Here is a 14405-nt window from a genome sequence, read left to right as displayed (position 1 = left end):
GCTTATCCACCCATCTTATGTCAATTTTTAAAAAAAATCAGCAAACACCCAACTGACCAGGGTGCGCCCCTTGAAATGGACATGGCTTTTGGCACCCTTTTAGAAGAGAGATCTAGGAGGCTGGGAAGGGGTGTGTGGCCTTAATTTTGCTCATTCCTCCCCAAATCTCCTTCATTCCTTCCTGCCTACCTTTGCTGGATCTTTCTCCGGTTGTCAACCTGCTCATCACCTGGGCTTTTCAATCTGCCTCCCTTGCCACAAGCCGCTCTGTTGATGCAGCCTCTGCTGCCTTTGCCAAGAAGCGTGCCTGGTTCCAGACAGGCCACAGCCCAGTAGTGGGCCATGGCCCGGGGGTTGGTGACCCCTGCTCTAGACTCTCCAGAATTTGTGGTGTGTTCTTGCACAACTTGTGGGGCCTCCCAAAAATCATGCAAGAATAGGTGCACATACTTTTGTGTGGTTTTTCAGAAGAGGCTGCACAAGAGCATTCTCTGAAACAGTTTCAAGAGCAAACGCCTCGATTTGTCTGCATTTTTTCCAATGCCAGAGATGGAATCTACATATCCGAGAGTGATTTGCTGTTCTGGATTTCACATGCCACTCAGGATCAAAGCCTAGGGCAGGCGCATTCTCATCTGCACAGGAAGGACACACATTAAAGCCTACACAGACCACATCCCCAAGCTCACCCCAAGGACTGGTCCCCCTATAAAACCAACTCTCGACCCCATTTTCTCTGTAGCGACCCCCGAAAACAAATACCTTTTGTTTTGGGGAATAAAATGAATCTCCTTTCTCATCATATATTTGAATTTTATTTTTGATTTGTTCTTGCATCACCCCAGCTCATAGAATGCCCAAACTGCTAGACACAAAATACCCCCCCCCTCCTGCCATCACTCTGCTGAACACCTAATTCCCACAGCACTATTTTAGGCTCAAAGGTATTTACCCATATATGGTACTAGGCTGCATTGCTATTATCCTTCTCACCTTCCTCACCTTCTCATTTCTCACCTTTTCTCACCTTCTCATCTTTCCTCCTGCTTTCTCCTACTGGTATCTTATGACCCAGGCCACCTATCACTTTGTTATTTGTATGTACACTGCCCCCTCTCTTCCCTATCCATATCCCTATCATATTCTATTTATTCTATTCCATTCCTATTCTACTTCTATCCTATCCCATCCCTTTCCTATTCCATTCCTATTCCTATTCCTATTCTTATCCCATCCCATCCCTTTCCTATTCTATTCTATTTCCTATTCTAATCTGTTCCATTCCTATTCTATTCCATTCCTATTCTATTCCTATTTCTATTCTTATCCTGTCTCTATTCTATTCCATTCCTATTCTATTCCTATTTCTATTCTTATTCCCTCCCTATTCTATTCCATTCCTATTTCTATTCTTATCCTGTCTATTCTATTCCATTCCTATTCTATTCCTATTTCTATTCTTATCCTGTCTCTATTCTATTCCATTCCTATTCTATTCCTATTTCTATTCTTATTCCCTCCCTATTCTATTCCATTCCTATTTCTATTCTTATCCTGTCTATTCTATTCCATTCCTATTCTATTCCTATTTCTATTCTTATCCTGTCTCTATTCTATTCCATTCCTATTCTATTCCTATTTCTATTCTTATCCCGTCTCTATTCTATTCCATTCCGTTCTATTCCTATTCTTATCCCATCACTTTCCTATTCAGTTTCCTATTTTAATCCGTTCCATTCCATTCCATTCTATTCCTATTCTTATCCTATCCTATCCCATCCCTTTCCTATTCTATTCCTATTCTCTTCTCTATTCACGTTGATGTACCACGGTAATTATCAAAGGATTACAGGGCTCATCTACTTCTGAAGCCAGTCGGCCAAAGACCAGGGCGGATGTATGTTAACTTCCCGCCTTTGCAAACTGGGCTTCCCGAGGCATCCGCCGCCATGGACATCCAGAACTCCAGCCTAGCATTTCCAGCCTCCTCAAAAAAAACAAAAAAAAAAACCCAACCAGCTGTGCAGGGCGCGCCGCTTGGAAACAGCAGCCCGAGTGCCAAGAGAGAGAAAAGCAGCGCTTTGGGCGCTTTCTTTAAGAGGAGGAGGAGGAGGAGGGACGCTGGAGCAGGCGGAGTCTGGCTTAGCGACCTCGGTTTCCTTTCTCCCCGCCCCACTTCCTTCCGGGCTTCCCCCACGTGAGTTCGCCTCGCTCCGTCTTTCTCCGGCCTTCACCATGCTGCTTGCCCGGGCTTTGCGCTCCGCCGCCGCCGCCGCCGCGCGCTCTTCCCTGCCGCTCTTGCCTTTGCAGATCGGCGGCGCGCATCGCCCCGCGGCCGCCGCTCTTGCGGTGGCCGCTCGGCCTTTCACCCGCTCCCTCTGGGTACTCCGCGGCTCCGGGAAAGGCCTTCCCGGCCTTCTGCGGGGCTCCCCCTCCGTCTCCTGCAATTGCGGCGGCCTCCATACCGAAGGTGAGCGAAAGGGGCCGATCTCCCGTTCACTCCGCGCGGAAGCAACTGGGCTCCTGGGGTGGGCGCGGCGGGTCTGGAGGGGAGTCCTTGGATTCCGTCTTGGGGTGGGGGGGAGGTTGCTTTCCGCCAGGATCGGAGGTGTGGCGAGGGGATCCCGCCACCCCGGTGTAATCTCCGAAAGTCTCAACAAGGTGGAGCTGGAGAATCGAGGCGAGGATGAAAAGAATCGGGATCACGGGTGAAGAAGGAGACCCGGGGAGCTTTTAGGATGCTTGTGCGCCAAGGTTAAACCTCGTTGACTTTCACGTGGCTCATCCCTACCACAATGCGAATTAGGACTCTTGCGTTTTAGGCTCGAAAAGGTACAATGGGGAGATGGGGTGGAGGGTTTTCCATGGGTCTTTGCCTATCAAGGCCACCGGTTGGAGAAGACGCGTGGAAACTGTATAAAATAGCCCGGTGATCGGTAGGCGCAAATCGCAAACCCCGCAAGGCATGTAACAGGAACAGAGTTGGGAGGGACCTTGGAGGTCATGTGGTCCAACCCCCTGCTCACGCAGGAGACCTTTCCTAGGGACTCGAACTGCCGACCTTTCTGATCGAGAAGCTCAGTGTCTTAGTCACTGAGGCACCTTTTCGCATCAAGGTGTGTGCCGGCATTAACAGACGCCATGTGCCTGCAGCAAAATCGCATCTTGATTCAGCTTGTCCACCCGGCTCCACTCGCGTGGGTTGTTATAGAACAGAACAGAAGAGAATAGAATGAAGAGAAGAGAATGGGAGTAGAATAATTCAATTCTTTATTGGCCAAGTGTGATTGGACACACAAGGAATTTGTCTTTGGTGCATATGCTGTCAAGTGTACATAAAAAGACAAGATACATTCATCAAGAATCATAAGGCCCCTTAATTTTAAGGGGAAATGGGCTGCAAGTTGGAGAGAGGAGGGTGGGGGAGAGCATAAACCAGAGATCATCCATACAAGCAAAGTCTTATTTTTTTCTAGGCACCCAGTCTGGGCCTCTTCAGATTTGCTAGAACTACCATTTCAAAGGTCCTTCCCTCTTCCAGGAATTCTGGGACATGTAGTCTGCACATTTCTGGAGCACCACCGGTTGGGGATTTTAAAGCTCTGGTGGAAAAACACAGTGCCTTAATCTAATTTTGGTCAGCCATGAAGACGATCAATTCCAGACTGAAAGTTATTTGGAATGGGATTGAAAATAACATTTGGAGTTCTATAATCTCCTTGTGCAAATCTATACTATAGTTTCCAAAATGGAATATCCTCTACAATTGGATGTATCTCAGCCCAAATAATTGTGGTGGAACAGTGAACAATTTGCACTAAATAAATAAATAAGTAAATAAATAATTGGATAGATAATGATTTGAGATTCCTATTTTCATAGTATTTGTGGGAATCTAGAACAAATTATATAGTAAAATTTTGTGAACCCAATGTTTTTGAGTACTTGAGCCTAAAATAGAAGATTAGGTGAATCTTTTGTGCAATTTAGCTGAAATTTAGGTTTGCTGAACTATTATTTTCTATTCTGTCTATTGATGGTAAGCTCCATTGAGCCCAAACCCATGGTAAAAATAAAAGCTTCAATTCTTGGCAACGTTGTGGATTGGGGGGGGGGGGTCTCTTGGACACCTTTCAGCATTTTTTGCTGTTAGTTTTATCTACAGCAGAAATTAGGATCACATTCAAAACTGCTTAACTTTTTTCTGGATTCACCAAGGTTCGCTGATGTGGGGAATCTGCTGTGACCAAACCTTTACGATGCTTTAGTAATTAATAATATAAATGTCATTGTGGGATTCGTGAGTTGGAAGTAGCACTAGCTACGGAGAAGAAAGAAAAACCAGAAAGGCCAATTGCCTCTTGAAAAAAGCACCTTTGGGACGCTAGCTACCTTAAGTAGATTTTTAATGCATGCAATGAACTAGCAGCTGTTCTTTCCAATCTGCAGGTGACAAGGCTTTTACCGAGTTTCTAAATGATGAAATCCAAGAAGAGAAGAAGATCCAGAAACACAAATCCTTGCCGAAGATGTCTGGAGGGTGGGAGCTGGACATTCATGGCACTGAGGCCAAACTCACACGGAAAGTGGCTGGGGAAACGTAAGTGGGGCAAGAAACTTGGGCAATGGCGGATTAAGGCTCACTGGTGCCCTAAGCACTGACAAATCTTGGTGCCCCCTTCCTTTGTACATACTGTACAAAGTTTTTTTTTTCTTTCTCAACTTTGTGGTGCCCCCTTTGGGCCTAGTGCCCTAAGCATGTGCTTAGTCTGCTTAAGGGTTAATACACCACTAAGCTTGGGTGGTTACCTGCTTTTTGGATTTCATAGGATGTGGAGGGGGAAAGAGAAAATCCATTGCTTATAATGGCGAACCTTTTTTGGCTCGCGTGCCATAAGTGGGGGGAGCGTAGGGGGCTCATGCGTGGGCATACCACACCCATAATGCAATGCGAGACCCCCCAGTGCGCATGCATGCACTACAGAACCCCCCCCCCATTTTTTGCATCCTTTTTTCGCCCACCCCAAGCTCCAGAGGCTTTATAGGAGCCTGGGGAGGGTGAAAAAAGCCTCCCCCATCCATTTCTACCCCACTCTGGAGCACTGCAATTCTGTTAAACACTCCCTAGGTTGAATACTCTACGAAAGCTAGAGCAGTGGTGAAATTCAATTTTTTTTTAATTACCGGTTCTGTGGGCATGGCTTGGTGGGCATGGCAGGGGAAGGGTACTGCAAAATTCCCATTCCATCCACACTCTGGGGCCAGCCAGAGGTAGTATTTACCGGTTCTCCAAACTACTCAAAACTTCCGCTACTGGTTCTCCAGAACCTGTCGGACCCTGCTGAACTTCACCCCTGGTGGGCATTACAGTTTTGGAGAAATTAGAAGCATTGGAGGCCAACTGTTACAGTCAAGTCTGCTCTCCTGCATTGATCTTGGTTTGCTAATTGTGGCTGTGTTGTTCCCTAGGATTACTGTCTCCTTCAATGTTAATAACAGCATTCCACCAAACGTTGATGAACCCCCAGAAGGACAGAAGGATAATGAGGTTGAGGTAAAAAAAAAAATCCTATGTTTGGGAGCAGGGTAGGACTCAGCAGGGTAGACAATGAATGAAGCGTCTGGGTCCTTGTGAAAGATCCTAGCTAAAAGCAGGTGACCTTCATGGCTCAATGACGTTGTTGAACTTCATCCCAAGTCCTCTTCATTGCAAAGCTAGCAGGAGCTACATTGTGCTGCTTGGAAGGGGGAGTATTTCTCTGCATATATTCATTATAAAGTATACTTTTGAAACTACTGCAAGATATGATGTTATTAAAAGGAAACAACGAGCATGATCAATAACATCTTGATTCTGTGGACTGCCATTTTGCAGATTTTTAAAAAAATGATTTGGGTTTCATATTTTAAATGGAATTCAACAAACTATCGTATTTTTCGGAATATAAGACGCACCTTTTTCCCTCAAAAAAAGAGGGTGAAAATCTGGGTGCGCCTTATACACTGAATGCAGCATTTTTGGCCTCCTGAAACCCCGTTCCCTTTGCAAAAATATTTGTGCAGAGCCTTTAGGAGGCTTCCAGAGTGTTCTTGGGGAGGACAAAAATGAGCAAAAAACGGGCTGTTTTTTCTCTCGTTTCCCCCAGTCCCCAGGAGCACTCTACAAGCCTCCTAAAGGGTATGCATGCCCTTTTTTGACAAAAAACGGGACCGTTTTCACAAAAAAACAGCCTGTTTTGGGGAGGTCTGCAGAGTGCAAAAACTTTTTTTTTTTAATTTGCTTCTTCAAAATAGTGGTGCATCTTATACTCTGGTGCATCTTATACTCCAAAAAATATGGTAAATAAAAGGCACACAGTAGTAATGGTACAATCCAAATAGGAAAAAATTGGTATATAGATTGGTGATGAAATGAACTTGAAAAAAGCTGTAATCTTAAATATAGAATTACAGGTAGTCCTTGATTTACAACAGTTTGTTTAGTGACCATTCAAAGTTGCAACGGCATCGAAACATGTGACTTATGGCCGTTTTTCACAGTTACAACCGTTGCAGCATCCCCATGGTCAGGTCACGTGATTTACATTCGGATGCTTGACAAACATGACTCACATTTATGACTGTTGCAGTGTGAACACCTTTTGCAACACTTTCTCACAAGCAAAGTCAATGGGGAAGCCAGGTTAACTTAACTATCAGGTTATTAACTTATCGATTGCAGTGATTCACTTAACAATTGTGGCAAGGAAAGTCATAAAATGGGGCAAAACTCACTTAACAAATGCCTTACTTAAAAACAACTTTTGAGCTCAATTTTGGTCATAAGCTGAGGACTATCTGTAGTTCAGAATTTTAATAATTTAATAATTATTTAAAATTTTAATAATTTTAATATTTTTTAATACATAGCCCATAAAGAAACCTAGCTTCATTTTGTTTCTACAGTATAAAGAATTAAAATAGACCAACCTCATGTCTGGACATGCCCAGTACAACAGATGGTCCATTATCATTGTGACAGTAATTACTTAATTGTATGTTGCATCTGTTTATTTCAGCATTATTTGTCACAATGTATTATTTCTTATTGCACAAATGACATTGATGCAAATGACATATTTTGGATATTCTGTAATAGAGTGGGCCAGTACCATGAAGAGAGGTTCTTCTGCGGAGCGTAGGGGGCGTGGTTTCATGTGCTGCCTTCACCCCGCGGATGGGGCTTTGCTTGTTTGTGTGACATGCTTTTTGGGATACCGCGGACCGGTGCTGGTCCTTGGACTGGGGGCGGGGGGGACCCCTGCTGTAATAGGCATGTGGAAATGGTAGACAAAAGTGTCTGCTTTCACTGCAATGATTTATTACAAATCGTAATTCTGCATTGTGCTGCTTGGAAGGGAGAGTATTTCTCTGCATATATTCATGTTCTGACCCCCTCCTCCATCCAGTAACGAATGCCGAGACAAGCTTAGCTGGAATGCCACAACACTTTATTAGCAGGAAACATAAATCTTGGTGGCTGAAAGCCCAAGCACAACAAACAGATAAAGAATCTTGGCAGCAACCCAGACTCCGACAAATACAGATAACAGCTTCTCCAGCGTTGAGAATTAAGTTGAATCCTGCAACCAGACTCCTCCCAGAGTCTCTCCTTAAATACTATCTTGAGAGGAGCCTAATTACAACCACCTGGGTCCAATTACCTGCACAGTTGTTCTCTAAGTCGATCTGCCCGCCGTTGCCGGGCGTCCAGGACCAACTCCCTTGTCTCCTCCCCACTGCTCCAAGGCCTGACGTCAGGAGCACACTCCCTTTGGCTTTCACCGCTGCTCCATGCCTCAGGAGCCTCCTGGTGGCCAACCAGCCTCTCTGATCCCTGCTCAGAGTCGGAACCCTGTCCAGGGTCCTCCACATCTTCCAGAGCTGACTCATAAGGCCCCTCGCTGTCGGAGTCTGTTTGCAGCTCCAACGGCTCCTGCTGGGCCACAACAATTCATTATAAAATATACTTTTGAAACTGCTGCAAGATAAGATGTTATTAAAAGGAAACAACAAGCATGATCAATACCATCTTGATTCTGTAGACTGCCATTTTGCAGATTTTTAAAAATGATTTCTGCTTTCACTGCAATAATTTATTACAAATCATAATTCTGCACGCGCATCTTAATTTCAGCAGGATTTGAAAGCCTTTGAGGAAATCAGGTCTGTGTGGCTTCTTATGAGGAGAACAGGACGGGAAAGAGTTTAATCAATTTCATCCAGATTGCTGCAATCAAATACGATTTGGTTGGTGGTGTTGGTTCTGAGGCTTATGTTGTTGTCTTCCTTCCACAGCCTGAGCTGACATCCACCCCAAACTTTGTTGTAGAAGTAAGCAAAGATGATACCAAGCAAACTCTGGTACTGGATTGCCATTACCCTGAGGATGAGGTGAGCGTGATCATTTTATCCCTCTGCCTTCTCTCAATGAAGTCCTCTTGTCCAGGGTTGGAAATGAGCTGAGGTGGCGCAGTGGTTAGAGTGCAGTACTGCAGCCACTTCAGCTGACTGCTAGCTGCAGTTCGGCGGTTTGAATCTCACCGGCTCAAGGTTGACTCAGCCTTCCATCCTTCCGAGGTGGGTAAAATGGGGGCAATATGCTGACTCTGTAAACCACTTAGAGAGGGCTGAAAGCCCTATGAAGCAGTATATAAGTCTAACTGCTACTGCTATTGCTAAATCAACATAAAACAGATTGTGATGAAGGAGATGTTTTAGCTAAGCTTTCTCCATTATTGCTGGCATCATTCCAACAGAAGGAGGATTTGGGGAATGTAATATCAGTTTTGCAAGGTCAGAAATGGTGTACTGAACACATACGTTTGTCTTTCTACTCATGTAAACAGGATATCTGACAGCTAAATGCCCTTTCAGGTTTTTAAAAAAACTCCCATCAGCTCCACTGCATGGCGAATAAACCTGGATTGAGAAAGCTTTAATCGGGAATTCCTTTGCACCAACTAACTTTGCATCATAGCAGTCGTAATAGGGCTTGCTTATATAACTCTCCATAGAGCTTTACAGCACGCTCTGAGCAGTTAACATTATCAGCATATTTCCCCCAGCAATCTGGGTCCTCATTTTAGCGATCTTGGAAGGATGGAAGGCTGAATCAACTTGAGCCCTGTCAGGATCGAACTCCAGGCTGTGGGCAGAGTTTGCCTGCAATTCTGCATCTAATCCAGGGGTGTCAAACTCAAGGCCAGATGCGCCCAGCGGGGTTCTTAAATCTGACCCGCAGGGCCAAGAGGCATCCATCCTGGCCCGCCGAGAACTACAATGCTGATCTAACCACTTTGCTGCAGGGCTCATAAAATACAGAGTGTTATTTAATGGGCAGTCTGGATTCACTCTAAAAACCCATCTAATCCAGATTTCTGTTCCAACAGCATCCATCCAGATGTGCCTTTAGAAAACCCACAAGTGGGACCCCTTCTTATCATCTTCCCCAATGACCAACTCCCATCTTCACTCTGAGTGTTCTACTTTGTTGAGAAGGAAGCCAATGCTAATACAACCCGCAGCTTCCTTTGAACAAGTGTTGTTAGTGTTTTCTGAACTTGGTTGTTGGCTTGCAGACATTTCATTACCCGACTAGGTAACATCATCAGTGCTGCTGAGGGTGGGTGTTGCACTGATGATGTTACCTAGTTGGGCAATGAAATGTCTGTAAGCCAACAACCAAGCTCAGAGAGCACCAACGATTCCACAGTTCAACCCTGAGCTAGAGGTATTCTTTTGACTCTGCAAAATAGGCCTGTTGTGGGATGGAAGGAAATTCACTAGAAGCATGATGTGTAATGCAAGCCTCCCCATCTCCAATCATGAGGGCAGATGATTGGATCATATAATTCCAAGTTACGTGTTTCTAATGGAACATGTAGTTTGACTTGTGCAGATCCTTGCAGATGGACTTTGCTACAATTAATTACAGTAATGAAGTACATGCATAAGAAAGTCTTCATATTGTATAGATCAGGGGTGTCAAACTCAAGCCCTGTGATGTCGTCGGATCCGCAGGGCTGTCCTGGTCTACCCAATGTGAAGAGGAAAGATCGGGTCAGCCTGGCAACTCTTCTCTTTTTCCTTCTTTTTTTCCCCCAACCAGCTTTTATTTACCACTAGATGGCAGTGCAAACATAATTCATCATCTCTTATCATTTGCTTGAAAACAGAGAGAGTTTCAGAAATTATTAGCGTTATTAGAAAAACAAATGTACAAGGTAAAAAGTCTATAAAATTCTGTAAAAGGTAAAGAGTAAAGTCAAACTTCCAATTTGCTTTCTAGCCCTTCAACAGTTAAACAGTTCTCAAGATCTATTGTTTCTTTTATTCTGTTAATGGCTCCCTCTGTCTGTTCGCTGCTGGTCCTAGGGTGGGAGAGCTTTCTAACGCCTGTCCCCATCCCCCCCACATCTCCTGCCACTCTTTCTTTAAACAGGTTTTTTTTCAACCAGAGGTTAAGGTTAATTACAGGAATGTTGTACTTTCAAGCAATCTTGTTATCTCACCCAGACAAAGTACTTTGCTGATTTTCCAAGCTGCTCAGCGTGGAAGCTCACAATGGCTGCCTTTCCTGCTTTAGGTGCAGGAGCAATTGCATAGCAAAATGCAGGTGTTTTAGGGGAGTTGCGTGTTCCCCAACCACACCTACTTGTACCCCCCCCCCTTCACTGCCCCAACAAGGCAGCTATGGTTAATCATCCCTCAACCTAGCAGGAAATCTGACGATTCTTCGGAGAGCCCCCCCCCCCCCCCCCCCCCCGGAGAACACATCCTGTTGCTGAGATTCAGGCCACCCCACCCTTCCTGGCCTAATTCTGAGCTGCTTGGTAATGCCTTGGTTTTTCACCCATACCATTTGAATTGTTCTGCCCAACAGATTAGCCACACCGGAGAAGGGGAAAGTGATATGTTTTCCATCCAAGAAGTCAGTTTCCAGCCTGGTGGAGATTCAGACTGGCAGGAGAACAACTATACTCTCAACACTGACTCTCTAGACTGGGTAAGAGAATTTGTAACATTGTGTACGTTTTTATGGGAATGATTGTTGATAGGAAATAACTTTCTTCAACTTTGTAGCCTCCAGGTAGGCTGAAATTGCAATTTCTCCCACCCAGCACCATGGGGCTGCCTTGGGATTTCTAGAAGGTGCCGTTCCAACAAATCTGGAGGGTGCCAGGTTGACAAAAGTGTAAGAGTGTGTACTGCTGGTATTGTGAGTGAAGGAGGTGCTGGAATCACATCACGTGAGAGACTAGGCTAAAACAGGTTGAATGGTTTATGAGTCACTTTCTAGTGAGGAACCAACCAACGTTGTGCTAACCAAGTTGTTGCCTAAAGTCAACATATAATTGGGGTATAACATCTGGATTGAACATTGCAGTTGGGTTCAGGTTGTTGCCTAAAATCAACATATAATTGGGGTATAACATCTGGATCGAACATTGCAGTTGGGTTCACATTACTGACTTGCTGCTAAGAAAACTGCAGGGACTAATCTTGATGTCGTCAGGAGTTAAGCTCAACTCAAACGAGAGGTTTTTTTTTTTAACCCAGTTTAAGAGTTTAATTGGTATGAATCCAATCATTGAACATTCCTACTTGAGACAAATGATCCTCCCATCTTGAGTTCCCACAATTTAGGACAGATTGAGAAAATAGGGATTTCTCTTCCTGTGAAATGTTTTATAAACTTGAGAAAACCCCAATATTATGTGCCGAAAAATACGGTAATGAAATATGTTTGTTGGGAAAAATGCTACGAGACCCCTGTTTTCCCCACCGTAGACTGACTGATATGACTGCCCTTCTACAATGTGTGCATTTCTTGTGTCTTCTTACATATCCAATCATCTTCCCAGGCCCTGTATGACCACCTGATGGATTTCTTGGCTGACCGAGGGGTGGACAATACATTTGCAGATGAGCTTGTGAACCTCAGCACAGCCCTGGAGCACAAAGAGTACATTCGGTTCCTTGAAGATCTGAAGCATTTTGTCAAATGTCAGTAGGCTGAGTGAGCTATGTGGAGGTCAATCTATTCTTTCAAGGGAGTTTGAGAGTGGGCTACTTTTTGCCCTCCCAAACCTGGACTCTAGTTTTAAAACCCCGGAAAACTACAGAAGTGAGGATTGAAGCTTTTCTTTGGAGTTGATTATATCCGCTCGAGGGTTAGAGGGGGAATGGGACATTACAGCCATTCTGTAACTGTAGGCCGTCCAGCTGTCCACTAGTTTGAGGAGGTTTGTACAGTTTAAAAAGGAAAATAAATAATGTGAAAATAAAAATTAATCTTTGAACTATTATTGTAAAGTGAACTGTATGGGTATGCTTAAAGGTAAAGGTAAGCACACAACGCATATGTGCTAGTCGTTCCTGACTCTAGGGGGTGGGGGCTCATCTCCGTTTCAAAGCCGAAGAGCCAGTGTTGTCCGAAGATGTCTCTGTGGTCATGTGGCCGGCATTACCAATCAGTATAGATTAACTCCAAGGTTAACTTCAGTCCAACAGTTAAGTAAGAAATACCCCAATCAAGAAACTGCCAAAGAGCCATCAGTAAACAGCCCAACCAAAAGGCCATGCCCCCTTGGAGTCTGACTCTGAGATGGAAGACAGCTGACACATAGCAGGAGAGTAGCTCCATTGGCTGTGGAGGAAACTGGACAAGGGCAAAGTCAGGCTGGGCAGAGCAGAGGAGAGGGGGTTCAGATGAAGACCAAGGCCCACCCCCTCCTCATCCTAGGGAGCGCAGGAAATAACGCAGAAGAGAGCAATGGGGGTTGCGTGGTTTACGAGGTGGTCTGGGTAAAAAAATTGCTTTTTTTATTGCACTAAATCGGGGGTCCGCAAACCGGCCCCTGGACCTGATACGTGCAATGAACGCTTGTGTTGCTACAGAGAGTCTCCCCCTTCAGGGTCTTTTTGTGCAGGTCAGAGGGGGGCAGAAATTCCGACATGGGGTCTGCTTCAGCCCGCTGGTGCAGGGCTTTGGGCGAAGGCTGGAGGGAAGTGCCGCTGGTGGCGAAAAGCCAGAGGGCCTTGTTCCAGTGGGACTGCATCCTGGCCTGGAACAGGCTGACCAACTCAGCCTGTTGAGCCCCCAGGTGCTAGTACCTGGCCTTACACGTAGGTCTTCCCTCTGTTTGGAAAGCCTATGCTCGTAGTCCTCAGTGAGATGTTTTTGCTGAGCCTCCTTGGTCAGAATTTGAACTGAGCCAGCTGTTTTGCCAACTCTTTCTCGAGGTGGTTGCTTAGCTCCAACAACTTCCTGTTGGGGCCCCAAGGAGCCCGGGCTGGGAGGGGAGGGGCCCCTCAACATGAGTGACATCAAGTTGGCCATGCCCATCCAGTCACATGACCACCTAACACCTCTCACCCAGCCAGTCAGTGGCAGATCATATTAGTGGTCCGCGGGATTTAAAATTAGGAATTTAGTGGTCCCTGAGGTCCGAAAGGTTGGTGACCCCTGAACAGCAGCCCCAAGGCTGGGCCTGACTAGAGGCCTGGGCCTCAATTTCAACCCTACTATGTCTGGTGCCATTCAAAAAGAATACACTGCACCATTCCCCAAAGTATGCGAGCCTTGAGGAATGGCATGGTTGCCCCCAGGACTCTATTGCTCCTCAGGATCTGCTACACTCTCTAACCTTCAGCCAGTTTCTTTCTGGGGCCTACCTGAGGCTGCTCCAGATCACACAAGGCCTCCATTCTTCAAGGAGCCTTGGAGAATGTTTTTCCATTGCCTCTACAGCTTCCGAAATCCACACGAAAGCATGCACTATTCTTACACAATTTTGGAGGTGCCAGAAGCTTTGCAGAATTTTCTGAGGCCGAGCAAGGGCACGCCCCATTCTTTTTTTTTTTTCAATCAAATTTTTATTTTTTATATTCTTTATACATATCAATGCGTGAATGGTGTGGTCACTGGGTAACATTCATTTCAGTACACATAAACACAGTCTTATTATTCCTAAATATTACATTTCATTTCCATTGTTTCATATTATTTATACATGTCTTTTATTATCACTCTTTCTGAACCATCTTTCTGTCCTTTTGTATATCTTCACCTATTAATATATAATTATTATTTCCCCCCACTATTTTCTATCCCTATTTTAACTTTTTTCTCCCTTTCATGTCGCTATAATATTCAGACGTGTTTTCCATCTATTTTGTTGTTCATATTTCCATAATTAAATCAACATTCCATCCTTCATTCTTCCATTTTTCAATATCTCCTTATACAGGTTTATTATCAAGCACAATCATTTATACATTTAAAGTATTTCTATTCATGTTCTTTCCAATTCTTCAATCCATATAATTCTACTATTAACACACATGTTTAGATTAATACT

The 14405-nt window shown here is 44.7% G+C and overlaps 1 protein-coding gene across 1 annotated transcript; it reads left to right on the top strand.

Annotated features, from left to right (window-relative positions):
- Positions 1-2169: 2169 nt before the first annotated feature.
- Positions 2170-12350, top strand: C1QBP (complement C1q binding protein). The gene is made up of 6 exons (XM_032216613.1): positions 2170-2470; positions 4450-4600; positions 5470-5554; positions 8338-8433; positions 10925-11047; positions 11907-12350. Exons 1-6 carry the CDS (start codon positions 2236-2238, stop codon positions 12054-12056), a joined length of 840 nt encoding a protein of 279 aa, XP_032072504.1. The 5' UTR covers positions 2170-2235; the 3' UTR covers positions 12057-12350.
- Positions 12351-14405: the final 2055 nt, after the last annotated feature.

Source organism: Thamnophis elegans, chromosome 4 (genome assembly GCF_009769535.1).
Source record: "Thamnophis elegans isolate rThaEle1 chromosome 4, rThaEle1.pri, whole genome shotgun sequence".
Lineage (NCBI taxonomy): Eukaryota > Metazoa > Chordata > Lepidosauria > Squamata > Colubridae > Thamnophis > Thamnophis elegans.
Note: the sequence above shows the minus strand (reverse complement) of the source record. Positions and strands in the feature narration are given on the sequence as shown.

What these genes read in the sequence shown, in the direction of transcription:
- C1QBP (XM_032216613.1), top strand. Translation starts at nt 2,236, where the DNA reads ATGCTGCTTGCCCGGGCTTTGCGCTCCGCCGCCGCCGCCGCCGCGCGC. An exon ending in CGGAAAGTGGCTGGGGAAAC is followed by an intron (nt 4,601 to 5,469) that starts GTAAGTGGGGCA and finishes GTTGTTCCCTAG; the next exon opens with GATTACTGTCTCCTTCAATG. An exon ending in ACACTGACTCTCTAGACTGG is followed by an intron (nt 11,048 to 11,906) that starts GTAAGAGAATTT and finishes TCATCTTCCCAG; the next exon opens with GCCCTGTATGACCACCTGAT.